Consider the following 27,645-nt stretch of genomic DNA (forward strand, 5'->3'; position numbering starts at 1 on the left):
GGTTTAACCCACAGCGCCACCCGCGTAATGCTAAATCATAGTTTAAAGTTTTACATGCACAAGCAGCAGCAAATATTGGGATTGCACACTTCCCCTGCCCTGGTGAGAAATCAGAAGCACCTGCTTTGCTTTTAAACTACGCAGTGTCTCTCAATTACATCTACACTTGGGGAATTACGGTTTGATACAGGCTTCTTTGAACAACCCATAGTTTAATCAAGTTCAGATGTAAAAAGAAACTGTTTAGTTTAAAAGCAATAGTGGATGCTTCTGATATCCACACAGCTATGCTGGAGGAGAACAGGAGAAAGCCTGAGCTTGAGGCTCACTGCTGTTTGTGCCTATAACAAAACTGGATTTTAATGTTTCACCTGAAAAGGACCATTGCCGGTTTTCTGGGAGAGACTTCATTATTTATTTTGAACAATTCAACACTGTCTTCCAGAACAAAGAGTTCACAAGTGAGCTTACAACCAGCAACTTAAAAATAATAGATTAAAATGTAGATACAGGAGTTCCTAACGTAAGGGAAGAGCTTCTCACAGGCATCAGGTCCATCATTGTGGGAAATGGATGATGGACTAGATTGGCTTTTGGTCTGATGCAGCCGGGCTTTTCTGACATTCTGGATGGAGGCAGGAGATAGACTCTCTCTTACCTCTACAACAAAGGTATCAATAATGTGATCCTGAGGCAGGAACCAGTGGGCCACTTCTTCTTCGTCCATAACAGGAGCGAGGTTAAACTGCTTCAAGTAATTGTTGATTAATTCTTGCACCGCTTTAATGTCTTTTCGTTCCATTGGTCTCAAACCTGAAGTTTTTGTGGCCTTGTCATAACGAAAGAGGTCAGAGATGAGAGAGCTTATACATTAAGCAGAAAAACAATGCTAGGGCATTCAGTTAGGAAAAACTACTGTGCCTACCCTCTAGATTACTAGGGTGGGCAGAAGACAGATCGGGATTTTTTGAGAGATCTCTGGGTGTTTTATGGTAGCTTGGCAAGAGTTTTAGACTCTCAATTGTCTTAAGAACAGTGACAACTAAAACAGCCTCCCCCATTAAGTTGTTGATAATGCTGGGGTGGGGAGACCAGAAGTTAATTTTTTATGTGAAATTGCTTGGGAGCTGGCACTGTTCCGAAATTCCTGGTTGAGCTTGTGGCATGGAGACACTCTTGTTCCTTAGCTTGTGTCCACCCAGCAGAGCTGCTATTTTGCATCTTGCTTTGGGTAGTGGATCTCAGGTTACCAGTAAAATCCAAAGCACATCCTGTAAGCCTGAAGTTTGCCCACCCCTGCTGTCGAATGATGCTTTGCATAACTCCCAGCAAATTCAACACATTCAAGGAGACAACAACCAGGCAGGAAAGTCATCCTTCATGAACTCCTGTATGCGTACAGATGTTTGGGCAGCAAAAAATAATAATAATAAAAAAATTACCCCGGTCTCCCAAGTCCAACTTTGTAGATACAGGAAAACAAATAGTGGCTTCAAGAGTACTGTGTTCTAAGTCTCCTTACGGCCTCATCAGATTTTACAGAAAAACACAGGACTCTGTGTTGTCACAGCATATCTGCCATGTCTTCTCTGCAGCGCTTAATGGGGGCATAATGAGTATGGAACAAAGCCTGCCTTTAAAACAGGGATGGGGAACCTCTGGCCTTGAAGATGCTGCTAGACTACAACTCCCATCATCCTTGAACATTGGCCAGAATGGCAGGACTGGTGGGATTTGGAGTCCAACAAACATCCGGGAGGTTCACAGGGCATAGTTATTTCCCCCTAATAAACCAGTAGGCTGTGGGGTGTCTGTGGTAGATTGCGGGACCCCACCCCAACAAAAAACTCAACAACTTTTGACTCCCTAAAAAAAAAAGCTCAACAACCTTTGGTAGACCACTGCCAATTTTTTTTTTTTTAATAGTGGGAGCAGATCACAGTCTCTTGAAACTTGGACATGCCTGGCATATGCCATCAGTACATTCAAGTCAACTCTACAACTCTTTGAAAGCCTCTCCCCAACCAGAGTTAACTATTTCCACATCTCTCGAACAGTCCTGCCTTCCCAAAATGAAAGCCTGCCTTGTCAAGGATCGACAGAAGGCTATTTGGGACCCCACTGTGAGAGTGAAAGTGCTGTGAACAGAAACAGTGCTTACATCAGGAAGTCTGTAAAGCTTCATCGTTCTCTGTAAAGTCATATTCCTACTCAAATGAGAAAATTTCACCTCTACCAATTTTCTGGGATTCAAGGATCGATGCCAATACCTAGAAATGTTAATATATATATGTGTGTGTGTTAATTTTATTTATTCAAAATATTTATTACTACCCCTCTTCACTGTTACAAACAGGATACAGTGCATTAAAAAAAATACAACACCTAATATAATAAAATTTATCTCACTTGACATCAGTCCCTGAACTGTAATCCCTGTGTTTCTTTATAAGTAAAATTAAAAATATTAACTAAATTATCCAATTTAAGGAAAGTTATTGCTCACTGCTTGGGACAGGACCTAGAAAATAACCGAGCAGAATTTTTATACACAGAAATCTCATTTCGGTCTTTGAAATGTGTTTCCATGCAAAGCACCCACAAAATTTAACACACTGACGGCTAATATCGTAAGCACAATCTACCAATCTACTGAATTAATTTGTTTGTTTAAGGTATGTGCTCACCCCCCCCAAAAAAACTCCCTTGACACTGTGACTAGCCCAAGGTCAGCTGCGAACTTTATGGCTGAGTGGGGATTTGAACTGTGCTCTCCTAGGTCCTAGACCAGGAGTCAACAAACTTTTTCAGCAGGGGGCCGGTCCACTGTCCCTCAGACCTTGTGCGGGGGCCGGACTATATTTTTTTTTGGGGGGGGGGAATGAACGAATTCCTATGCCCCACAAATAACCCAGAGATGCATTTTAAATAAAAGGACACATTCTACTCATGTAAAAACACATTGATACCCGGACTGTCCATGGGCCAGATTTAGAAGGCGAATGGGCTGGATCTGGGCCCTGGGCCTTAAGTTTGCCTACCTGTGTCCTAGACCAACACTCTAACCACTACACCATGCTGGCTGTGCGCAGGAAAGGATGAGGCAAAATTTAAGAGGACGGTGCATTCTACTCCATCTTCCATTAACAGGGAATGACAGCCGAACATGCAGCCCACTAAATCTCCCTTTGCAGCCTCACACTGACACCATAAACTGATTCACCTCCAAGCTGGTTTTTCTTAGCGGAAAGATGGAGAAAAAGAAATGGAGGCTATAGCATATATTGAGGCAGCACTGGCCATTTGCAAAATGAACACTGGGCACGAAAAGGTGCTTCCCCTGGCTCAAAATGTTCTAAATCATATTTCCCCCCCAATGCCGGTTCACTGTTCCAGCACCAATCCCCTCTTTTAGGGATGTTCCTAAGCCAAGGGCCTTTGCTTAATAATCCATACTGCGCATGAGTTATGGGCTGCACATACTGCCTGAATGCTCCCGCTATGCATGAGCAGGGAAACAAACCAGTAAGGAAATGGCTTAGTGTTACAGCCAAGTCTGGGATTGTGGTTGATTCCTCCCCAACAAGCCAGGATCACTAGTTAAGACTTAAATCAAGGCTTGTGGTTGGCTTACCAATCCTGGCTTACAGAGGGATAAACAAACCACAATCCCTGGGTTTGGACGCCACATAAAGCTATTTCATTCCTCTTACTGAATTATTTTTACCTGCTTGTGCACGGCGATGGATTTATCATTAAATGAAAACGCAGTCTTAAACTGGAAACTTTAAAAAAACACAAGTAGTGTTTTGCAAGCTGCATGTATAAACCCCACACCACCACCACCACCTGAAAGCTTTTGGAAAAGCAACCGTATCTCAGGAAAAACCTTTGCTTGCTTACCTGCAAGTTGCTACAGGTTTGGGAAGTACCACTCCTGCAGTGTAAACTGCCTGAAAGATCCCTTCCAAGTTTACTCTCCTGGTTATTTCTCGAATCAGGACCGGTGCTACTCGCTTAGATCTCAGTTTTTTATGGACACACAGAAAATTAATTTCTACCATTTTCTTTTCACTGGGAATAAAAAGTTAGAAGCCACTACTTATTTTTTTAAACAACAACAACTAACAACAACAATCCAATTATTCTCTAACCTTCTGCCTGCGGTGCAGAAATGTAATATAAACTCTTGTGACGATAAATAAATGAGAGATGATGCCTGCAAGGCGCCCTTCCTCTTTTGCTGCCAGCATAACGCAGGGATTTGCAAGGAGGCGGGAGAGAGAAAGCGAGGCCATAAACCTCACCTCCTGGTACTGGGCAAATCAAAAGAGCAGCCCAAGTGGGCTGTTGCAGAACGTAAGGGAGTTGAGCCCCCCCCCCTTATTCAAGCACTGATGTAATGTTCAAAAGATGCAGTTGCAGAACTAGGAATAATCGCAAGCTCTTTGCACGATTAGAACTTCCCATTTAACCTTCTGCAAAACGCCCTTTTCACGTTACATGGGAAGCATAATTCCCTTGTGCTCCCAACTTTCACTGCCTCTCTCCTGGACCCTGAGATCATCCACTGAGAACTTTTTTTGTGTGCCTCCTCCACGAGAGAGTCCAGAGGGTGGCAACATGAGAACAGGCCTTTTCTGCAGTGGCTCCCCATTTGTGGAATGCTCTCCCCCTAGGGAGGATCGTGTGCGGGGAGCCCAGTGCCCCAGTGAGGATGCAAATCGCCCCCTCCCTGGTCATCCAATAGGTCAGTGTTTTTCAACCTTTTTTGGGCAAGGGCACACTTGTTTTATGAAAAAAATCACGAGGCACACCACCATTAGAAAATGTTAAAAAATTTAACTCTGTGCCTATATTGACTATATATAAAGTAATTCTCTTGAATAGGAATCAAATAAACACAATTTTTTCCACGGCACACCAGACAACATCTCGCGGCACACTAGTGTGCCGCGGAACAGTGGTTGAAAAACACTGCAATAGGTCATTTGATAAGTGGTTAAGAGGGCAATAACTTCCCTTCTTAGCGGATGTGCACAGATCTGCTGAGAAGGAAGAAGCTGTGTGCTATGTGTGTGTACCCGTAAATGTGTGTGTACAAGTGTGTGTGGGGGGTGACAACCTCTAGCCTGTAGCAGTGGCTCCCAAAGTAGCTGTTGGAGACACCTCACGGGGTGACCAAGGGCAAACGCAGGACCTTTGGACCAAAGGAGTTGAGCCATCCCTCTTTTAAAACAATGAAGAATTCAAAGCTGGCTCCGTTCAAAGCTCGATTATTTCCAGAGAGAGAATATTCCAATGGTATGTTGGCTGTTTCTTATTGGAAGGAATGTGTTCTTTGCAGACCATGTACCACCATATACTAATTAACACACAAGGCTGCATTTTTTAAAATCCTGCCTTCCTCCAGCTGTATAAACAAAACATGTTTTGGAAACAATTTGCCGGCACCTTCTCTCTGGAACCCTTTTTCCTGGGGAGGTGCAGCTGGGACGATTCCCTTAAAAGGTTCTCCCCCCCCCCATGGCTAGACAAGGTCTTCTCTTACTAGACAGACCTTTGGACTGTAAACATCTGGGTTGCAGCTGCATACTGGGACCTTCTGACTTTCAAAAACGTTTTTGAAGCGCTTCATATTGCTGGCTTAAGGGTTTGTGTTTTTAAATGTAGGGTGTTCTGATTGAACCTTGCTTTTAAGCACTAGTCTGGTAGCTCTTGGTGATCCTGAATTCCACCCAGGTGGATATGTGGAACACCATGTAGACCAGGGCCTTGATGGACATCTTGGTTTTTGTTCCAAACTATTATGAAATAGAGAATAATTTGAATAGTAAGAAGTTGCCGAGGTGGACACACTTGTATTGAGGACATTCCCAATAAATGCCAAAGCAGGAATCTTTAAATGGGACTTCAACTAGTGTAGCTGTATACTGGATTTCGACCTAAGAAAACACATCTTTCCAACATGTCCCAATCTGCCATTGATGAAATTGATTTTTAAAAACATGCCTAGCCAAAACTGACATCAGACGTGGTCAGGACTTACCTCTCATAAATCCGTATGTGTGCAGGGATGGCGCTTATGAACCCTACCAATTTTCTATTGGATGATACTCTGACACCACAATGCCATTGTGGAAGCCAGCCTGGAGGCCGCAGAGCCCTGGAAAGAAGAAAACCACAGGTTAGTATTTATTGTTGTTATTTACAAAGAACCTAAGAGCTTTCGAGGCACTGTTCCAATATTTTTTTTAAAAAATAAAAAAAATTCCCTGCCTGCAGACTTGTTATGCAACAGACATGACACAGAAGGAAAAGAGCTGAGGAGGGATGAAGGAAAAAAGTACAGCCAGGTACTAATTTTTTCAAAAGGTTGCTACTTGGAAAAGCATGGAATTTTGTTACTCACCACAAGAGAAACTCTGGTGAATAGTCAAATCTAAACATATTATCATCATCTTCTACATAGTTTTCATTTAGCAGCATGTACAACTCCTTGAGCTGAAAAGGCATTAAGGGGAAAACATTAATCCCAATGCGCTAACTAGAATTCTGCACTGGACTCTGTAGACCAGTGGCTCAAAGTCCATAGTAGTGCTGCATTTACTTCCACAACCTGTGGGAAACTGCCCTGGTGCCCGAGTGGAGCTGTGCACATAAAAAAATGCCCAGCAGTGAAATATATGGGCCTCCCCAGCTTGTGTTTAAAGGACTGTAAGCAGTTCTACTTACGACTTCGGCGTTGCTCAGGTCCAAAGTGTCCCATGTGAAACCCTGCGGCAAAGAATATGGCTCTAGGCGGATGTTGTCCTTATCGGGCTCAATTGCGCCGTGAGATGTAATAACTTCACCTAGTTCATAAAAGGAGAAGAAGCGGGGAAAGAGGGGGGAATTGCATTGTGTGCAGCTTATAGGCATGCTTTTGAAAATATTACACGTCATAGTAAGGTAAAATTCAGGTTGCATTCTCCCAGCCTGCCCTCAACTGCTCAAGTCAGTCCAATGTACTGTATCTTGATTGGTTTGTTGTTGTTGTTCAGTCGTTCAGTCGTGTCCGACTCTTTGTGACCCCATGGACCAGAGCACGCCAGGCACGCCTATCCTTCACTGCCTCTCGCAGTTTGGCCAAACTCATGTTAGTAGCTTCGAGAACACTGTCCAACCATCTCATCCTCTGTCGTCCCCTTCTCCTTGTGCCCTCCATCTTTCCCAACATCAGGGTCTTTTCCAGGGAGTCTTCTCTTCTCATGAGGTGGCCAAAGTACTGGAGCCTCAACTTCAGGATCTGTCCTTCTAGTGAGCACTCAGGGCTGATTTCCTTGAGAATGGATAGGTTTGATCTTCTTGCAGTCCATGGGACTCTCAAGAGTCTCCTCCAGCACCATAATTCAAAAGCATCAATTCTTCGGCGATCAGCCTTCTTTATGGTCCAGCTCTCACTTCCGTACATTACTACTGGGAAAACCATAGCTTTAACTATACGGTTATCTTGATTGGTTACATCAGCATAACCACAGTGAGTACACATTTTCCCTGGATGTCACCAGTCAGCCTGTCACTTTTTGCCTCTTTTTGCTGAATGCTATAATTCATGTTTGGCCACCTCATGAGAAGAGAAGACTCCCTGGAAAAGACCCTGATGTTGGGAAAGATGGAGGGCACAAGGAGAAGGGGACGACAGAGGATGAGATGGTTGGACAGTGTTCTCGAAGCGACTAACATGAGTTTGGCCAAACTGCAGGAGGCAGTGAAAGATAGGCGTGCCTGGCGTGCTCTGGTCCATGGGGTCACGAAGAGTCAGACACGACTGAACAACAACAACAACAATTCATGTTTAATTATTATTATTTTAATCTCCCCCCCCCCCCATGCTTTTAGCTGTTTCTATTTTCTGTAAGCCACCTTGAGTCCCTTGTCAGGGAAAAAGGCGGGGTATAAATAAATATAAGAAGCATGACGGCTCCTCAAGATGAACTCGCTTCAAATGCAGATTCAAACCCCAACAGCAGACTCACGACTCCCAATTCATGGAGTAATACTTTTCTACGGCATGGTGGAGACTGGGAATTCCACACCCACCGCTATGACTCCTGCGTGTCTATCAGAGGAAAGGTTCCCTTTGGAAATCTTTAAAAAAGCAGTTTTCCCTTTAACTGGTTTTATACTTCTCATTTTACAGTCCTTACTCATCCCTTTTCTCCTTTGACATTTCATCAGAAATCCCAATTAAGCATAAAAAAGACCGAACAGAGGAAAGGGTTAAAAAGCAGGGGTGGGGCCACAGAGCTACAGTTCCCAGGGTGGTCTAGCAATTGATCCTTCTTCCCAGGGAACTCTGGGAATTGTATTTCTGTAAGGGGAATAGAGGCCTCCCAACTGCTCTCAGTACCCTTGACGAATTCCCAGGGTTCTTTGGGGGAAGCCATGACTGTTCAAAGAGGAATGATCTTTGAATATCCTCTGGATTTGGAATCTTCAGGTTACGGCCACGGCAAACCCGGAAGTGTATACTTCTGTGTTTCGCTGCACACACATGCGCAGAAGTGCTCTGCACGCCTTGCACATGCGCATAAGAGCACAATCGTGCCGCATGCGTGCACAGAAGCACGCCTCTATTTACGTAATTTTCGGGGTGCGAACGGACCCCCGGAACGAATTAAGTTCGTATCCGGAGGGTCCACTGTACAGCCAAAGGATGATAGGGGTCGTAGAACTGCTAATGGATCGTAGGTACATATCCCATTTTCTGACCAGCGTCCCCCAAAGCGGGGCGGAAGGGGCAACGCAAACGTGGCCGCCCTCCCCCCTCTCTGCTGGTTCATCGGGTGCCTTTTTAGCATCCTTTCCCAGAAGTTTCAACCTCCGATTAGACTGGTTTTTAACAGTGCCGATAAACTTGCTTCTTTCGTTCTGGTTGTTGTTGCACTAGGATTTCACACGGTTGCTTTACAAGGCAGGCTGTAAATTGATATATTCAATCAGTCAGTCAGAATACTTTCATTATCCGGTCCCGGCTACAGACTTACTAAGCTTGGGTACAGGCTGTGTATCCCAAAACTGGTATTTACGTTTGCTCGCCTCGTCAATGTTCTTTGCTGGGCCCTGACATGCTGACAGGAGCTCCATGGCTCTCTGAATATCTTGCAGTTTCTGCATTGGAATGGCTGGATTCTGCAGGGAGAGAGAGAGAGAGAAAGAGAAAGAGAGAGAGAGAGAAAGAGAGAGAGAGAGAGAAAGAGAGAGAGAGAGAGAGAGAGAGAGAGAGAGATGCAGAGTCAATTAGAGTGCATTAGCTTTTCTGATTATAATGCTGGCACTTCTGTCCTGTGCTCAGGTCCCGTTCTCACTGTTGTGCTATGGAACTGTGGCTTCCTGACCGATATATCGTGCTAAATTTCACTCGCACCAGTAGGTGTGGTGTCACACAACAACTGCCACTGGGCAATGTCACTACCCCTCCACCCTCTGTGCACATGTGTGTGTTTCTCTTCGCCTGTGAGAACAACAGGGAACAACAATATATGCTGGGATAGAGCCCCCGAATTTTGTCACTTCGCTCCTGTGATTTTCCAGGTTTAAGGGGGCTGCAAATGGATCCCCCCACCCTCCACCTCCAGAATCAAACAACAGGAAACGAGTAGTAAACACATGCTATGTTGCCTAAGTTTTAAGGAAATGGCTTTGACATTGTGTGAAAGCTCAAATATGTTGCAGGGATTAACAGTTTTACTTTATCACATGATAACTTTTATTATATATGAATCAATTAATGCCGTATATTGCATTTGCTCTTGTCTAGATAATTTCTAATGCTGCCTGCAGGTTCCCCATCCAGAAATGGATGGCCTGTCTTGAAGTTATTCTCCTCTTTCACTAATGTCTGGAACACTCTGGAGCAGAGATGGCCAGTGGGGTGCCCTCCAGATGCGGTCAGACCTCAGCTCCTATCAGCTCCACAGCCATGGCCAATGGTCAGATGATGGGAGCTGTGGTCGAGCAACATCTGGGGGGGGGTGTACTCCATTGGCCACCCCTGCTCCAGAGATGCATTGGGTTGGATCCAGATTTATGATAAGACTTCTGCTAGTATCACAAAAAGAGTGTGTGCGTGTGGGGGGGGGACAATTTATTCTTCCCCCAGAAGCCCCATCGAAAGCTGCCCTGGAGGGTCAGATAATGCCCTGGAGCACCAGGCGAGGTGGGCTTGGGGATGTTTGGTTGGCTGCTGTGATAGGTAAAGGGTAAAGGTAAAGGACCCCTGGATGGTTAAATCCAGTCAAAGGCGACTATGGGGTTGTGCCACTCATCTCGCTTTCAGGCCGAGGGAGCCGGCATTTGTCCACAGACAGCTTTCCAGGTCATGTGCCCAGCAGGACCAAACTGCTTCGGCGCAACGGAACACTGTGATGGAAACCAGAGGGCATGGAAACACCATTTACCTTCCTGCCGCAGCGGGTACCTATTTATCTACTTGCACTGGTGTGCTTTCGAACTGCTAGGTTGGCAGGAGCTGGGAAAGAGCAATGGGAGCTCACCCTGTTGCGGGGATTCGAACCGCCGACCTTCCAATCGGCAAGCCCAAGAGGCTCAGTGGTTTAGACCACAGTGCCACCCGCATCCCACTGTGATAACAAGATGCTGGCCTATGATGGGTCTTCAGCCTGATCCAGCAGGGCTTTTCTTCGGGCTAGGAAAACTCAGGGCTTGGCAACATCTTTGGCCATGCTACATTTAATGTGATCTCACAGGAAGCGAGTGCGAAATAAAAAGGAGGTTTCTGCTTTGGTCCTATAGCCCATGTCTCACATCCTTCTGGGTGCTGCCTTTTGATAGTTCACTCTACAATTTCTGCTTTTTTCTAAACAAACTTGCCAAGCCTTTCTATTTTTGAAATTTTCAGCTCTTTTTCTTTGCATCTACATTGCCTTAAAGAGATGTTTGCAATACAAATATTGCAGCACTGGCCTTGCAATACAAAGACCGGGAGCAGGAGCATTTTATCACCTCCCCACCTCCTGCTTTCCAGCTGCTGACCAAAGCGAATAAAAACGACAAAAAAGAGACCTGAAGCAATTTACAACCAGGATAAAAATACACAAGCATATTAATACTGTAAATTAAACTGATTTATGAGAAGTAGTGATGGCCACCACCTTGAATGGCTTTAAAAGAGTAATAATAATAATAATAATAATAATAATAATAATAATAATAGTACAGTGGTACCTCTGCTTAAGTTCTTAATTCGTTCCAGAGGTCCGTTCTTAACCTGAAACCGTTCTTAACCTGAAGCACCACTTTAGCTAATGGGGCCTCCCGCTGCTGCTGCGCCGCCAGAGCACAATTTCTGTTCTTATCCTGAAGCAAAGTTCTTAACCTGAAGCGTTATTTCTGGGTTGGCGGGGTTGTGGAGCTCATCTCGCTTTCAGGCCGAGGGAGCCGGCGTTTGTCCGCAGACAGCTTTCTGGCTCATGTGGCCAGCATAACTAAACTGCTTCTGGCGCAACGGAACACCGTGACGGAAACCAGAGCACTCGGAAACGCCGTTTACCTTCCTGCCGCAGCAGTACCTGTTTATCTACTTGTACTGGTATGCTTTCAAACTGCTAGGTTGGCAGGAGCTGGACAGAGCAACGGGAGCTCACTCCGTCTCAGGGATTCGAACCGCTGACCTTCCGATCGGCAAGCCCAAGAGGCTCAGTGGTTTAGACCACAGCGCCACCCGCGCCCCAATAATAATAATAAGCCGCCCATATCATATTTCTCAATACCATATTATTTAAAAGAGCCATTTGAAACCAAACACCATTATGCAAAAGGCATCGAACGAAGACAGCAATCTAAAACCGGCAGTTAAACGTCGTATAGAAAGCAAATATGAACAACCTAAGAAATCCAATCTGACTTCCCAAGTTTTTTTTTTTTTTAATGTCAACATTCAAATGTCACTATAAGCCAGGGTTGCTGGGCTCATTGTGGTTCAGTGTGAATAACCAATCTGTTGGTGCATAATGATGTCATGGAAATATATGGAGCAACCACACCTGGAATGCTGTGTACAGTCCCCTCACTTCAAGGAGGACATTGCAGAGCCCCAACTGGCCAACTCAAGGGCTATGGCTTCAACTCAATCGTACAACGATGCTGAAGCACTCGCAGTGGACCACCAGCTCCTAAGCCACCAACTAGGATGGCTCAACTCCACCAGCACTTGGTCTTCCATCTCATCCCTCCCATATGAAGCCCCAAAGCAGGTGAGTTGGGACTTGGCACCCACTTACAACATGCCTCAAAATGTAGTGCTGCCTCTAAAAATCTGAATTCCCCCCCCCCAGCCCTAAACTAACATGCTTATTCTGTTCTGCAGGCTTTAAACCATATGGAACAGACACTGTTGCACTTTTTCTGCTTGTGCATGACCTACCACACTACAGAGCTAGTTAAAAGTTAAATTGTAATCGTATGAGAAGCCCTCAAAACGATGCCTGGGAGGGAGAGAGAGACTTGCAGATTTCAGGAAACCACTGTGATGAAAATTGCAATGTGAAACAGTCCAATAATGATGGCCTTTTATTTGTCAACTACTGGAATAATAGGGGAAAAGACAAGATAAGTCACTTTTCTTTTTTTAAACGCCTTAAATCAGTGATTTATAATTTGGCAGAATATTTGGACTATTTTTTATGTTTATGTATAATTTGGAATATTTAATGTGATTTGATTGGTTTGTTAAAGTGGAAAAATTTAATAAAAATGATTAAAAAAAGTGATCCCCACACTTTTTCAATTCACAGAACACCTGGACTTCAAGGTGCTCTCAGCAGGAAACTTCTGCTCCAAGATGTTGGCTGTCATCTTTGCCATCAATACGGGTATTTAGCCTCAATGAACTAGAATTAAATACTTTGAAAAGCTGATTACAGAAACATCGGGCTGTTGGCAATGATGGCACAACAACTCCCACAGATGGAATTAGCTGAAACCTGGTCAGATGGATGGTTTTTATGTTAAGAGATTGCAAGACAATTAAAATCTAGTCACTGACTTAATTTTTTTCTGTGAATTGGGAAAAGTCTACCATTACACCATTTCCCAGTTAACAATTGTGTTACCACATTCTGCAGCAGCTGCAGCTTCTTAGCTGTTTTCAAAGACAGCCCCACACACAATGCATTGTAGCACAGGCAACTGAAGTCAGGCTATCATCCCCATTTAAACCACTGCTTTAAATGAACTTGTTTCTTAAACTATTGCCCCGATTGACCTGTGAATACACTTTATGGGTAACAGATTAACTCAAACATCCTCTCTGCCAGCCTTGTTTGTTTTCTCTTCTCCATCTGTTTTCCAATATTATATAATAGGTTGAAACTTTGTTATTCTATCTTAAAATACAATTTAGGAAAGAAATAGGGATGTAAGCACAGGCCCATTTCCTTCACCTACCTGAGAAAGGGAACTGCACCAGGTGAGGCAGAGGTTTCAGATGCTGTGTTGTGGTTTTAAAAATACAAGAGATCAAACCCACATTTGAATAACCACCGACAAATCCCCCTATACCAAGGGCCAGTTCTCAGAAGAATCTGATACATCATTTTATTCAGCCACCTCTTTTGCCAACTGGTTACTATACACACAGCAGCTGGAAAATATCCTGCAGCACTCATGGGAATCAACGCCACCCGAAAGTGATCCGGGGACGCGCTGGATCAGACATCACTTCATCTGCATGACGGCAATCTTCGGAAAGGAAGTTGTATGTAAACAGCAGGAGCTGACCCAAATCTTAAGCAGACTAGCCACTGAAAGGTTATTTTGAATAGGTGCATCTAAGCATCAGAAGCGGGGCAGAGACACTATGCTAACTGTGTGGCAGGTGGGTCGCAGTTGGGAGGGAGATGGGAAGGTGCAAGGAAGCGGGGCTGGGGTGTGTGGTCAGCGCAGTGCAAATGCACTGGCAGGAGCACCATACTAACCCCTCTGCCTTTCCCCGCTCCCTGTAAGCAAATGAAACCCACCTGCCAGCAGCTCTGCCCCACCTACATCTGCCAAACATGGGGCAGAAAGCCATGAATTTGAAATCCATACTGCGTGACCAATCCGCAACACATAACCATAGCACAGAGGTTTTCAAACTTCTGGAGTCCATGGCTCTCTTGACCAAATGCATTCTTTCTGCAGCACCCCTGTGGGGCTCAGGAGCCCAGTTATGTCACCCTTTGCCTGCGGAGCTGGCAGCCTCTCACCCTTTTTTGAACACCCTCCCTTGTGGAGTGTTCCCTTAGCCTCCTCTCCTTGGGAGCCCTCTGGGCAGCCGCTGCTGCCACTGCTGGTCTCTGGGCTGCCCACGCCCTGTCCCAAAGTGAGGTGCCATTTGCTGCAGAGCTTATAGCCAGGGCTGCTGCAATAAACAGTTCTGCAAGCCTTTGGGAGGCAGAGATGTGAGAGCAGGCATCAGAGGCAGGAGGGAAAGAAAGAGGGAGAGAGGCCAGTGTTGCCCGCGGCACCCCTGACCATCATTCAAGGCACCCCAGGGTGCCACAGCACACACTTGAAAACCACAGCCATAGCACATCAAATATTCCCAATCAGCCATGGCATCCACAGGAGGATTTTGATGAGGCCTGTGTTCTGTCAGATTTGCCCGAGATACCAACCTGAGGTGGCACTTGTCGGGGGGGGGGGCGGAATGCATAGGGAAGCGATGTACTGGCAAGCGGAAAGCATTTACTTGGAGAAGAGGCTTTTGAGATTCAGGTGGAACTTACTTCCAAGGAAATCGGTTTAGAATCGCTGCCCTCAGAATAAAGCCGAGGCAACAGAAGGCAGCAACAGTAAACAGTTCCAGTCTGAAGCCTCAGAACTTACGACAAGCTGCAATCGTTTGTAAATGGAATAAAAATAACTCTCCCTCCCCCCCGACGCTACGGAGAACACAATGGGTCACAGGCAGGCTTGAGTTTTGCTGACATACAAAGTAGTACTTGGTCTTTGTGATTTAGCAGAAAAACCTACAGGCCCTTTCTGTGTGGGTAGGTATGCAATTATATTTCTACAACACTGCGGGAAGAGGTTTAACAACCTAGCAGTTGTTATGCTCAAGGCAATCTGGTGGGGTGCACCGAGCGAGACAGAGAGTTGCTCAAAGACTAAGAAATGGGTTCACAGAGGTTCTCGTATTTGAACTCTCTGTCACTCTGTCCTGTGGTATTCACTAGAAAAAGCTATGACTAAGTGGTGTTATAAAGCATCTGCCGTCTCATGCCCACTAGTGCTGCCAGGAATTCTAAGAAATCAAAATAGCAGTGTGTTTTCGTAATCCCTGGTCAAAATCCAAGATAGCTTTGAAAGGTTCAGCCCACCATCGGTGATTCCGAATAGCATCCAATTACATCCAAACATAAGACAAAAGGCTGCACCTTGGACCCATCGTGCAAAAATTTGGCTGTGATACCTTAACAGTTATTCAAATGCAAAGCAAGCAAACAACTTTCCAAAATGCTCAGCGAGAGATACATGCAGAGAATCAGCAGAACAAACACCAGGCAAAACCCGAAAGCAGGTAATTCAAAGTAATTTGTGGTGTAACTACACAAAACGACAACTAAATAAAATGCAGATTTGTGTCGAAGGCCTCCAACTATAATGGACGTTATAATCTTATATCCACTTACCTAGGAGTAAGGCGCTTTGAACTCATTGAGACTTACTTCTGAGTAAACACATACAGGATTGCACTGTTAGATTTTTTTTAAAAAAGGCAATTACAGTGCATCAAAATAAGTCAAGAAATTTAAATGAAAATTTCTTAAATTTGGCACATATGAACCTTTCCGGGGTAGGGGTGGTTCTACAAAATGGTTGCTAACAAGGGTAATGAATTTTAGGGGCCAAAAAGAGAGAAAAAGAGAGGGGGAAAGGTTCTAATTTTGGATTAACAGGATAGTAGAACCTGACCTTTAGACCTTGAAAAGTCTATTAAAGTAGCTTTCTTCTGTTGGACAGTTAAGTTTACCTGCACCCTTCACCCAGCACTGCCTATTACGATTCTCACACTATGCTACCAAAGTTAAAATGAAGCCCAGGCTCTCACTTTTGAAGGTTGCTGAATTTTAATCTCCTGGGAGTCAGATGCAGAGTCTGATTTGGTACCTCCGGAATTTGGCTTTTCCTTTTTTCGCTTCTGTTTCCTTTTTCTTCTTTTTCGCTCCCAAGTCTCCTCCAGGACTTCTGTAAAGAAATTGAGAGTTGGAAAAGATGACCTGGTGTGTTTTTAAAACGCACACACGCACCCCTCTAAAAATGTACCAGAGGTAGCTCAGGGTGGTTCTTTTTGTCATATTCAAAAATATTAATTCTGCTACAGAACGAAAAAATTAATTAAACCTTGGAAGAGAAGTGTATTCATACAGCCTCTGTATTTAAAAGTGGAGCTAAATTACATCATCTCCCTCCCCAAAACAATTCCACCCCCCCAAAAAAATACAACCCCCACATACAACCTTCTTTGTAGTGAAACATAATAGAATGAGGTTCTTTGGGAAGAAAAAAATGTAAGACTCGGTTGGCAGATGAAGTTGATTGAGTACATGGAACTCGCAGAACTGACTGCGAAACTCCGAGACCAGAGGGAGGAGGAAGGTGCAAGAGGATTGGAAGAAATTCGAAGAATATTTGAAATGACGTGAAAAGATAGACATTTGAAATTAAATCAGAGGACATTACGGCTACAGTAATGCCATAAGTTAGTTAAAGATAGGATAGAAGAAGTAGTTTAGAATTATGTTAAGTTGATTTTACCAGGATTAATAGAGTTAAATGTGATTGCTTATAATGATTAAGATAGGTGAGAAAGAAGATTTTACAATGTTACAAAGTTACTAAAGAAGATTAGAAATGAACGCAGAAGGGAGGATGTGAGGAAGTCCCATACAATGTTAGGAATAAGATAAGGATAATTAAATAGTGTTAGGTGTTAAGTTTTTTTGTTTTTGTAGTTTGTTGTTGTTGTATTTTGTGTATGTTTTATTGTTAAAATTTAATAAATTTTTATTTAAAAAAGGGGAAAAAAAGAAAAAAATTGTAAGACTCGGCTATCTGAATCGCACTTCCAGGTATCCAGCAGAAAAGACCATATTTGAAAAATGCTGATTCCTGCATCCCTCACAGCCATCTATGATATCATTATTTTCTGTATCAAGTTTATGTAGCCTCGTCTGCTCTGCACAGGACTATTTTTACCACACCTCCACAGAATCACGAACTGTTTTGTGGTCATCAGCGTATAACCTAATTTTAAAATGTCAACCTGGGGGGGGAAATGTCTTCATTTAAATGTTCGCGTCACACCATGGAATGAGAGAGATATTGCACACGTCCCCTCCCTTTAAGCTTGAGATCAAAAGGATTGTGTGCTCAGTACCACGAAAGCAGGAGATTCTAAATACAGCAAGGAATTTTGACACGATCACATCTTTTAAGCAGCATTATTAGCTTGCAACCTTTCTCTGCACATCGGTGCATGCAAAACAAAAAAAACAAACAAAAAAAAGGCACCGGAAACTGGAAAAGAAAATTTCCTGGTAGTTAACAGCAAAAGGCTTTCTGTGTTCTACATTTCTGGAAGATACCTGTTACTGTTATGCTTTCCAATTACTCTATCACACACAGCAAATCTATTTTGGTTTTCTACCAGTTTAACTGCTATGGCTTCACCCCTCACAACATATTCTGGGAAGTGGAGGGTAGGTTTCTTTGTTTTGTTTTGTGCAGTGGGTGGTGATGAAAATTTCCACTGGTGCTCCCTAACCCTAAACACAAACTACAGTTAGGGTTCCTGCAGAAATAGAGGCCTCCTATTTATTTTGAAAGTAAGCCATTTTATCTGAAATTTCCATTAGCTAGGTAGGCCTGCTATCTGGTTCCTTGAAGAATTTATGATGAGCCTAGGAACCTAATCCTGCCCCACAATCCTCTATCACAGTGTTGCCTTCCAATGTTGTCAGACTATAACTAGCACCATCTCGAGTCATGTCTCTGTAACATCCTCTGCTGTGAATTGGTTTCATTTAAACATATTGAGTCTTCTATAGCCAGGGTGGTGCCCTTGAGATGCTGGTGGTCAGAGATGGAGGGAGTTTGGAGTCCAACGGCACCTGGAGGCCACAGGTTCCCATTCTGATTTTATGGTCCTCCCCTTAAAACCGGGATGGGGAGCCTGTGATGTTGTTGGGCTCAAACTCCCACCATCCTAGACCACTGCTGTGCTGACTGGCGCTGATGGGACTTGCATTTCTATGGTATCCGGAGGGCACCAAATCTACCCTTGAGCAGCAGCTCAAAATATTCATACAATGAGCTAGTTCTTGCATCCAGTGTTAGAAATTCAGATATATAAGCTAGGCGCCAAATGGCTCCTTAAACCAAGGTTGCAGGCACCAAAACGGAATGTCTAGTTGCCATTTTGAGGCCAGGGGGCTCTAAAGTCTTATTTTCCAAATGATGGACCGGCTGTGATTGATTCTCAGTTAAACATCTGGCTAGTTCAGATGACAATCTTAAGTTAGGTAAGAGTTTTGAGAACTTAAAGCAGAAAAGGCACTTTATCCAGGGATAGTCCACTCGGAGCTGTCAGCTTTTCCCTTTTCTTGCGAGGAATCCTATTCGGAATAAGGGAATTTCCCTAAAAAAGGGAAAGTTGACAGCTATGGTCAACATATATATTGGCCTATTCCTACAGGATGTGGTATTTGTGTGTGAGAGCAGACCAGATCCAATGATCCCCCGGCATGTACCTCCAGATGGTGGAGATGTCAGGTGCCATCCTGGCACCTTCTCAGGTGCAAAATATGCCTGGCTAATTTTGAATACTCATATTGCTAAACATGGTTTAATCCTACATGCATAAGCAAAGCTCATGGTCCCTTCTGCTTTGCCTGCTTGTTCACTCAGCACTAAATCATGGTTAGCATTAAATATGAACCAGCCCAATAATTTGTTCCTTTTCATGACATACAAGGTACATTTTTCTGCATTTTGAGGAACGAGGCAATCAATTCCATTGTGCTTTTATCTACTGTACCCCATCCCTCATTAGTAATTGCTGATGTATTCCTGTCATTTGCTTATTTTCTGAGGATGCAGCGCTATGCTCAACAGATTCCAACAAGTCAATGGTATGATTCACGGCCCCGTAACACTAGGCAATTGATGGTACAAGGCACTGTAGAAGTGGCAGAATCAACAGCCTGGATCCAAAGGAGCTACAACATCAATTCCATGTGCCCGTATAGTGGCTCTGGACTCCTATTGTGGCAAGTTGTTATCAAGCCCAGTGATTATGAACCTGCCTCATCCTTGGGCACAGGTGTGTATAGGAGCTGGACCTAGAGAGTAGCATAGCACAACTTTTGCCAAACTGGTGCGCAGCTGATGATTGCAGTACAAAACATCGGACAGCGTCAGGCTGGCAATGGCTGACCTAAACGGCATGCAATTGTGTTGTACTTTAAGCAGGTCTGGGTTGGAGACTGCCCCAAACACCATGTAATCCACCTGAGCATATAAACGCAATTATATATATAAAAAAGCCAACTGAATCAGATTTGTTTTAAAATATTTGTGCAGTCGCCATAGGTGACAAGGAATTGCATAAATCGTAAGGAGGCTGGCAGAGGAAAGATGGTACACTGTGTCTCTCTCTGTGTCCAGCACAAAAACAAAGTGAACTGGGTTGTTGTTGTTGTTGTTTGGGGTAGGTTAGTAGCTTTTAACAACTTCTTTACAAGGCAGAAAAGTGTTCACGTCTGCTTGCAGCCTACTTGCACACTCATTTCAGCAGTGGAATTTTCACTTCAACCAATGCATTTTGCACTACTGTTTGCAGAGAGGAAAATAGGGGTTGAAAACCTGATTTGTCTTCATGACGAAAAGAAAGTAGCAGCTATGCCATAGTCCCTTGCGTTAAATTAGGATGCGTGAACGAGGCTACCTTAAAAAATAAGAATGAAAAGAGAGGGGGGGTATTTAACCCAACCTAATTCTGATCAGGGTACAAACATGAGTCTGGCCCTCAGAACTTTGCACACCAATTATTTCAAACACCACGGGGGAGAAATTGCCGGCAGCAATTTAATTCCAAACTTGTGCTGATTTTATATTTTAAAAGCAGACCCATAGAGAAGCAGGGACATAGCCAGAGGCAACTCCAATAGTTACAGTAGAGTCAGCCTTCCTAGATGAGCTTTATAAATAAATTAAAAAGCAGTAATTTTTACAAGCCCTTACATACATACACTTTTTTAAAGGAAGATGGGACTTTATTCTCGAGGGAATGTTCCCTCCAATTATTAGGTAAAGCTCCCTAACTTGGCTTCTATAGGCTTTTAAAAATTATTTTTCACCTAGCGAAACTGATCTGTTGATGTGAAAATTGCCTATTTTTCCTGTCTTCCATCTGTCAAGGGCCTATGTGTATTGCCTAAGGATGGAGACAAATCTAGGTAACAGCTGGGTTTTGTATTTTCAGAACTGGGACATTAACTATTGTATGTTTCTTCCCAAAGCAACTTGAAACCTGTAACGCACCAAACAGAGCCTCTTCTGAATGTCTGCTACCTCCTCCCACATTCTGTCTTAAGACTGTGACTAAATGCATATTCTATCCTCAGCTTCTGCATCAGCCAACTCCTCTCACAATCATTTACCACTTCGCCTGGTGAACATGAAAGCTCGCACACCATTTTGTAATGTTTTGGTCGACCTAATGAATACATTGTCCTAATATGGATTTTGGAATACTGTCATTAGTTATTTGGAGCACACCAATGGTCCAAAAGAAACATAATTCAAATGTCCGTATGCTTCCACGGTTGTTGACTGATCACCAGGAAGCAATTTTTCCTTACCACCAACAACCAGGCTAGTGGCTATTTACAAGCCTACCCAGGACTAGATTGCCTGGGCTCTCTTACTACTGACATTGGGCTCCTTCATTGGAATTACACCCATAGAAACCTCAGGTCAACAATCTGTGCTGTCATCTACACACAGAGGGAATAGCCTTATGGGAAATATTAAGCCAAATACTTTGATTACAAGAAGAAGCCTTTGAGTGGGGCATTTTTAGAGTGCCATGCCTCAGTGTCAGAGCACATGTTTCACATCTAGAAGTTACTGGATTCAGTCCTCTACATCTTGATTTAAAAGTACTGTTCCCTGTAGCAGCAGTCAAATTCAGCTAAGTGGATTTATGGTCTGACTCTGTATAAGGCAGCTTTATGTAGATGTCAGGCACTGTGGTGCAACCTCAGGATCCCAAGCCCATCCAGTTCCTTATTTGTATGGACTTCAGCTGACACAGGGGCCTTGTGCACTTCAGCTGATTTAGCACAAAGGAGGGGCATTCAGTTTTAGCAACTGCAGAGAAGATTCCATGAACAGAAAAGCTGGGGAAAACTTTGAAGAGATGTTTGGCATGGGGTGGGGGTGGCTTGGGGGGAGAAGAGGATGCTTTTTAAAAAAAAAAAAATAGGAGGGCAGAACATTACAATCTTCCAAGGTTTAAGAAAATACCTGAAAGAAGAGGGAACACACTGATTGCCCAGAACAACCAAGTTTAAGGACATGAAGAAACTACTACTTCAGTCTGGAACAAAGTGGTTTAGAATGGACGGGCAAGACCAGAAACAAAATGTTGCAGTATGCAGTGCTCCTGTTCTGCATTACAACCAGCTATGCCCTCTTCCCCCAGCCAAATTTTTGAGTCCTTTTCCGAACAGTCAGTCTACATTCTGTATCCACAGAGCATGCTCAGTCTTCCTTTGGGCCGTTTGAGGAGAGAGGTTGCTTAATTAAGTTTGTTCCTAAGAGTTTTTTTCTCCCTTAGGGTCATGTCCACTCCATACACTTAAAGCAAATGGCGTTCTCCAAAGAATCCTGGGCACTGAAGTTTACCCCCCCCCCCGGGAGCTACAATTCCAAGTACTCTTAGCAAACTACAGTTCCCAGGATCCTTTGGAGAAAGTCATGTGCTGTAAATGTATGGTGTGTTTGTGGCCTAGTCTTGGGTTTTCCCTGAATCTGCCGATATCTCCTCCCCTCTGTGTGTGTGGTGGGGGTTTGCCATTTGGGGCTCCATAAGCAGAGACACTCACAGCATGCACATCAAAGATGGAGGGAATGATCCCAAAATACTGTAATGTTTACCAAGTGCATAAGGGGATTATCAGACAAGGATCCATCAATGTTAGTCTTGCTACTGCAACTCTGATGACTTCACAGACCTTATTGCTCAATCTCGGGTGGCTGAACGCCACTTGTCCCTCTAAGAAGTTGGACGCCGACCGCTCGGGGGTCGCATAACTAGTTAGCATGCCAGAGTCTCGTTCGTTATCGGAATTAACCAGACAAATCGCTCCAACTAAGAACGGCCATCCTTTGACTTTTGGCACTCTGAATAATGGGTCCCAATCACAAAGGGTTTATAAAGTCTGTTGGACAGGTATAAGGAGGAACAAATTAACCTCTGTCGTAAGCTTTCCTATATGTTATAAGCTGGTACCTTATTTACACAACTGAATTTAGTACAATCTCTCCCCTTAGTATCCATACTGGTGTCACTCTAATTAGTTCTTGTTATCTCAGCAGCACAGTGCAAATTGAATGATACAGCTGGAGTCTGTGGAAAGCTGAAATTACCCTTTAAAGAGGATACACACAGCATACTTGTAAAATGTTTGCAAAGACAGTGGTTACCTAGCAGGTCCCACGCTTCTTTCAAGACACCAGTGAGCTTCAGAAATCCTTTTACCAAAATGAATAAGGAGCCTAGGGGAATCATCATCCATTACAGTTTTATTTATTTAACTAAATTTACAACAGTTCTATCTAATCTGCAAAGCTGTTTAAAGTATAAAAACACAAAAAGGCATTACTGATGCCAAGAGGCAATCTTAAAACAGAACCAAATCCAAACAAGCAAGATAAAAAAGGAAGCCAAATAGCCGCATAATCCACCAATCTTCAAATCTGCCTCTCCACAGAAGCCAGGTGTGCCATGTTTCTGAAGTCCAGCTGGTCAGTCCAATGTCATGATGTCCAGTGACTGGCAGGGGGCTGTGGCTTGGCCAAAATGGGTCTGCCATGCCAAAAGGGGAGGACTAGAAGCCGTGAGCCAGAGGTTTCCTCACTGTCCTAGGATATCACTTCCAATTAACAGAGGCCTTGCTACCAAAGTGCTTGTGGAGCAAAAATATTCCTCCGTTGACGAATGTTATGGGGCCAAATGCACCTCCCTGAAGCAAAGCACTCCACAGTTTGGGGGCAGATACTGAAAAGGCCCTGCTCCAAATAGATGCTGATATTAACATCCACAGAAGATGGTATTATCTGAAGCAGGACTTTGCTGACAGATCTTAAAGTGGATGGGGAGAGAGTTGTGTGGGAAAATACACCCAGGACATTTTAGCAATAAATGTGAGAGTGACAAACATACTTGTCATCGGGGTGTACTAGATCTGGAGGTCACCAAGTGTCTACTCAGTGGGCAAACCCCAAGTTTGTCTTGTATAAGCTATGCATTGGCCAGAAGGACTCAGAAGGCACCTGCTAAGATGATTCGATACACCTCTAAGCATCATCTAATACTTTTGCTTCTGCCGCAACTCAACTTCTTCTTTCAACAGCAAAGCACATTTATTCCCTTGGCAAACATTCTGCGTCTGCTGAGCAACAAGACAATCTTGTTTTCCAGCCCTCCAGGTTTATTTGTGTACTTGCCTTTAATTTTAGACAACTTATCTGGGTTAGAAAAATCTGAATGCCTCTCCAACACTAGAAGCTTTTAACAAATAAATTAAAAAACCCCAACGTATTTGAGAAAAAGCAGGGGAAAGTGTAAGAAGTGGCTATCCTTAAAGCCCATGAATCATACCTCCCATTTGCGAGATACAGGGTTAAATAGTTTTGGGTTGCAAAAGGGCTGTTCCCTGTTGAAGTCGAACTGAAATGAGGTGTTTGGTGTTTCCCATTGTACACTGGACTCAACCTGGTCCAGTGGTTGGGCACATGCTGCCAAGTTCAGTCCCCCACCTTCTCCAAACACAGCTGAAAAAGACTCCTGTGTAAAACCCTAGAGCAGAGGTGGGGGGCCTTTTTCAGTGGGCAAGTTTCTGCACATTCACACAGCTCTCTCTATTCCAGACAGCAGAAAACATTAGCAAGGACACATTTATTTATTTATTATTATTATTATTCCATCCTTCATCTGAAGACACCTGAGTGGTTCACAACAGAAAAATACAAAATAAGAATACAACATATCAGCCAGCAAAACAAACAAACAAAAAGCACAAATCAGGCTGGTGAGGAGTGTGGCTAGAGAGGCCTGGCGAGAGTCCTGAGGGCCACACAGAGAGTTCTGGCCCCTAGGTCTGAGGTCCTCATACCTGCCCTGGAGAGTCACTGCTTGTTACTTTTGGAAATGCTAAGCTAAGATGAACCAATGGTCTGACTCAGTACGAGGCATCTTCCTACGTTCTAATGTCAATACCACAAGATGCAGTGATGGTCACCCAATTGGATGGCTTGTAAGTTCAGGCAAATTTATGGAGGATCAACGGCTACTAGCCATGATGGAGGCCATGGTCAGAGGTAGTCTGCTTCTGAACACCAGATGCTGGGAACTGCAGGAGGGGAGAGTGCTCTTGTCCTGCTTGCAGATTTCGTACAGGATCTAGGCCGGTCACTGTGAAAAGAGGATGGTGGGCTAGCTGGACCACTGGTCTGATCCGGCAGGTTCTTCTTATGTTCTTAAGTGGGGAAGCTCTGGCCTGCGGTCCAAATTAGACCCAGCAGGAGTCCTAATTTGTCACGTGGGCCAGAGGTTTCCCCACTTCCGCTTTAGTTGTTGCTTCTTGTGGCACCAATGTCAGAACATAAGAAGATGCCCCAGCCATACCTATCTGTCCTACGACTGGCATGTGTATGAAGGCAGGGTTTGCAGGTGCCACCAAACAGCTCACTGGCAGTGCCAGCAAACCCCAGTACCTTTGCACACAGTTTGAAAGCAGCGCCAATGAGCTGACCAGTGACGCCTGCAGATCCCTGTGGATTTGCCAGCATAGCCTAATTTCCTTTGCCCAGGCTATTGAACTCAAAGGGTTTGATCATGAAGGTCAGGGTCCGGCTCACCCATGATCTAAAGCGACAGCTCCTTCTTCATCTAACAGATCAATCCTAAACAGGAAGATATGGTAGATAAGCTGCGTAATAACTGTGTTTTCTGTCCTTTCAAGACCTCCTAGGTGCTGAATTTAGTGAAACCTGCAAGTTACGCTATGCTCTGTGAGCGAGACCAGGGAGCAGAGGAAATAGAAGGCAGTGTAACTTTGTTTATCCCTCTACGTATCTCCAACATGCCCCTTCCACACCCTTTAAATGCCCCTTTTTAGTCTGGCTTCACTTCCATGAACTGTTCTCAGCCGGCCTAAGCAGAAACATCAGGAAAGTTATTTATGCCCAGCTTAAGTTCACCCAGTGGTAGGAGGAGATGGGACAAGATTATATCGCACATCCTAACCTCTCCCAACCTGCATACCTGGAAGGAAGGATTTCATCCTAAGTCTGTCTATCAGATTCAGGAGAGTCTGCACAGCAACACAAGCAAATCAGTCAGTTGGCAGCACCCAACACAATCCTATGACAGGTAGTTACCAACCTGGGAAAACAACTACTTTCCCCTCATTGATTTTTTCCCAGTTGGAACCAGACACTCAGCTTGCTGAATGTATATGTAGAAATCTCCCTGGGTGCCTTACACCCGACTGCAAGTTCGGCCCTCCAAGCCCGACTTAAATGAGGGCTTGATTGTCGAATCAACCACAGTACAGTGGTACCTCAGGTTACAGACGCTTCAGATTACAGACGCTTTAGGTTACAGACTCCGCTAACCCAGAATAGCTACCTCGGGTAAGAACTTTGCTTCAGGATGAGAACAGAAATTGTGTGGCGGCAGCGGCACAGCAGCAGTGGGAGGCCCCATTAGCTAAGTGGTACCTCAGGTTAAGAATAGTTCAGGTTAAGAACGGACCTCCGGAACGAATTAAGTTCTTAACCCGAGGTACCACTTGTACTGTATTAAAAGCACTCTGTGCATGCTCAGTGTGTTTACTGGCTTTTACTTCTACCTGCATCAGAGCTGAGCTGTGGCTTTCAGAACCAACCACACACTGCATATACCGGTAACTCTTTGATACAAGTTCTCTCCTCCAAACCCTATTTATTATAGATTACAGTTTTTTTTCTGGCTAGAGAAGCCGCACACCCTTTGCTTTACCTGCAAGAAAGACTTTGAGGGATGGGGGTTGTCAGCAGGGCTACAGATAACCCACTGCAACCTAATTTCCATGGGGTGGTGTCCACTAAGGTAGCAAAAGGCCACCCAGGACCACATCCCTGGGTTCTACATCAATCCATCAGAGGCTGGTACCACTCCCCCCATTGACACTTTAGCGGTGCAAACAGCCCTTCCCTCTCCCGGGGTGGGGGGCGCAAGCAAGGTGCCATAGCCTTGCAGTCGGATTTAGCTGTGTGTGGGGGTGTAATAAAAGGCGTTCAGGGCCAACTCGATCTGCACTGAGGGACGGCGCCCTTCTGAACGGCAGACAAACGGCTGCAAAACACGAGAGACGCCCACAAAGGAAGCACGCGGGAAGGTGGGGAAGAGAAAGAGGCAACCGCGGAAGGGGGGCGGCTGCGGGCGGCGCGAGTGCAGAGGGCATCAAATGCCAGCTGCATCAAATGCCAGGCCCAGGGCCGGGCGAAGGAAGCGTCGGATCCGCGTGGAGGGACCCCGGCTTGCACGCTCGGCGGGCCGCGGGGCTGCTGCCTCCTCCGCGCCCGGCCAGCCGGCAGCTGCAACAAGAGCAGCAGCCGCCGCTGGGCCCCGCGCCCCTCCGCCCGCCCAAGGCGCGCAGGGGAGCGGCTCGCTTTGCCTTCCCACCTCACACAAAAGCGGCGGCCGAGCCCTAGGCGGCCGCTTGCACCCGCATGGCCTGCGCGCTCCCTCCCGCCTGGGCCGTGGTCGCCCCGGCCGCCGCCGCCGCCGCCTTCCGCGGGCCACGCCGCGCGCCGCCAATGCCGCAGGGAGCCGTCGGCGGAGCTGGCCGCCCACCCGCGCTGCCGCTCGCCAGGGCCGGGCCCACCGGGCTCCGGCCCCGGGTTGCAGGCGAGGCGAGCGCAGCTGCCGCGGGCTGGGCGGAGGAGGGTGGCGTCCCTACCCTTTGGAGTGCTCCGTCTCCTCTTCATTGTCGCCGTCGATGCCGCAGGTGTCCTGGTCGTCCAGCTCGAGGCTCTGCTGGCTGGCGGCGGACTCGCTGTCCTCCGCCATCACGGGGGGAAGGTGGGGGGGGGGGGAGAGAGGAGGGACTCGTCGGCACAAGCCTATGAAAGGCAACCAGCTTGGGCGCGCAAGGCGGCGGCGGCGGCCGGAGGAGCTCCCCCTAGCTGCGGGCCTCCCCCCGTCGCTGCCCCGCCTTCGCTCGTTGCCAGACGCAGCCCGGGGAGCGAGACGCCCCCTCGCCGGGAGGCCGCCCCAGCTGACCAGGTGAAAAACTGGGGAGGCGCTCCCTGGTCTCCATCCCC

At 45.3% G+C, this 27,645-nt stretch overlaps 1 protein-coding gene across 1 annotated transcript in view; it reads right to left on the minus strand.

Annotated features, from left to right (window-relative positions):
- Positions 1-27,425, minus strand: part of NMT2 (N-myristoyltransferase 2) — a 32,151-nt gene extending 4,726 nt beyond the window's left edge. The window contains 10 exon segments of the mRNA XM_033165058.1: positions 659-829; positions 2,162-2,270; positions 3,904-4,074; positions 6,050-6,166; positions 6,413-6,504; positions 6,736-6,854; positions 9,030-9,174; positions 16,097-16,192; positions 16,194-16,233; positions 27,282-27,425. Of these exon segments, the coding sequence (XP_033020949.1) occupies positions 659-829; positions 2,162-2,270; positions 3,904-4,074; positions 6,050-6,166; positions 6,413-6,504; positions 6,736-6,854; positions 9,030-9,174; positions 16,097-16,192; positions 16,194-16,233; positions 27,282-27,391 (1,170 nt within the window). The 5' untranslated portion in view covers positions 27,392-27,425.
- Between the last annotated feature and the right edge of the window lie 220 nt (positions 27,426-27,645).

This window comes from Lacerta agilis, chromosome 12 (genome assembly GCF_009819535.1).
Source record: "Lacerta agilis isolate rLacAgi1 chromosome 12, rLacAgi1.pri, whole genome shotgun sequence".
NCBI lineage: Eukaryota > Metazoa > Chordata > Lepidosauria > Squamata > Lacertidae > Lacerta > Lacerta agilis.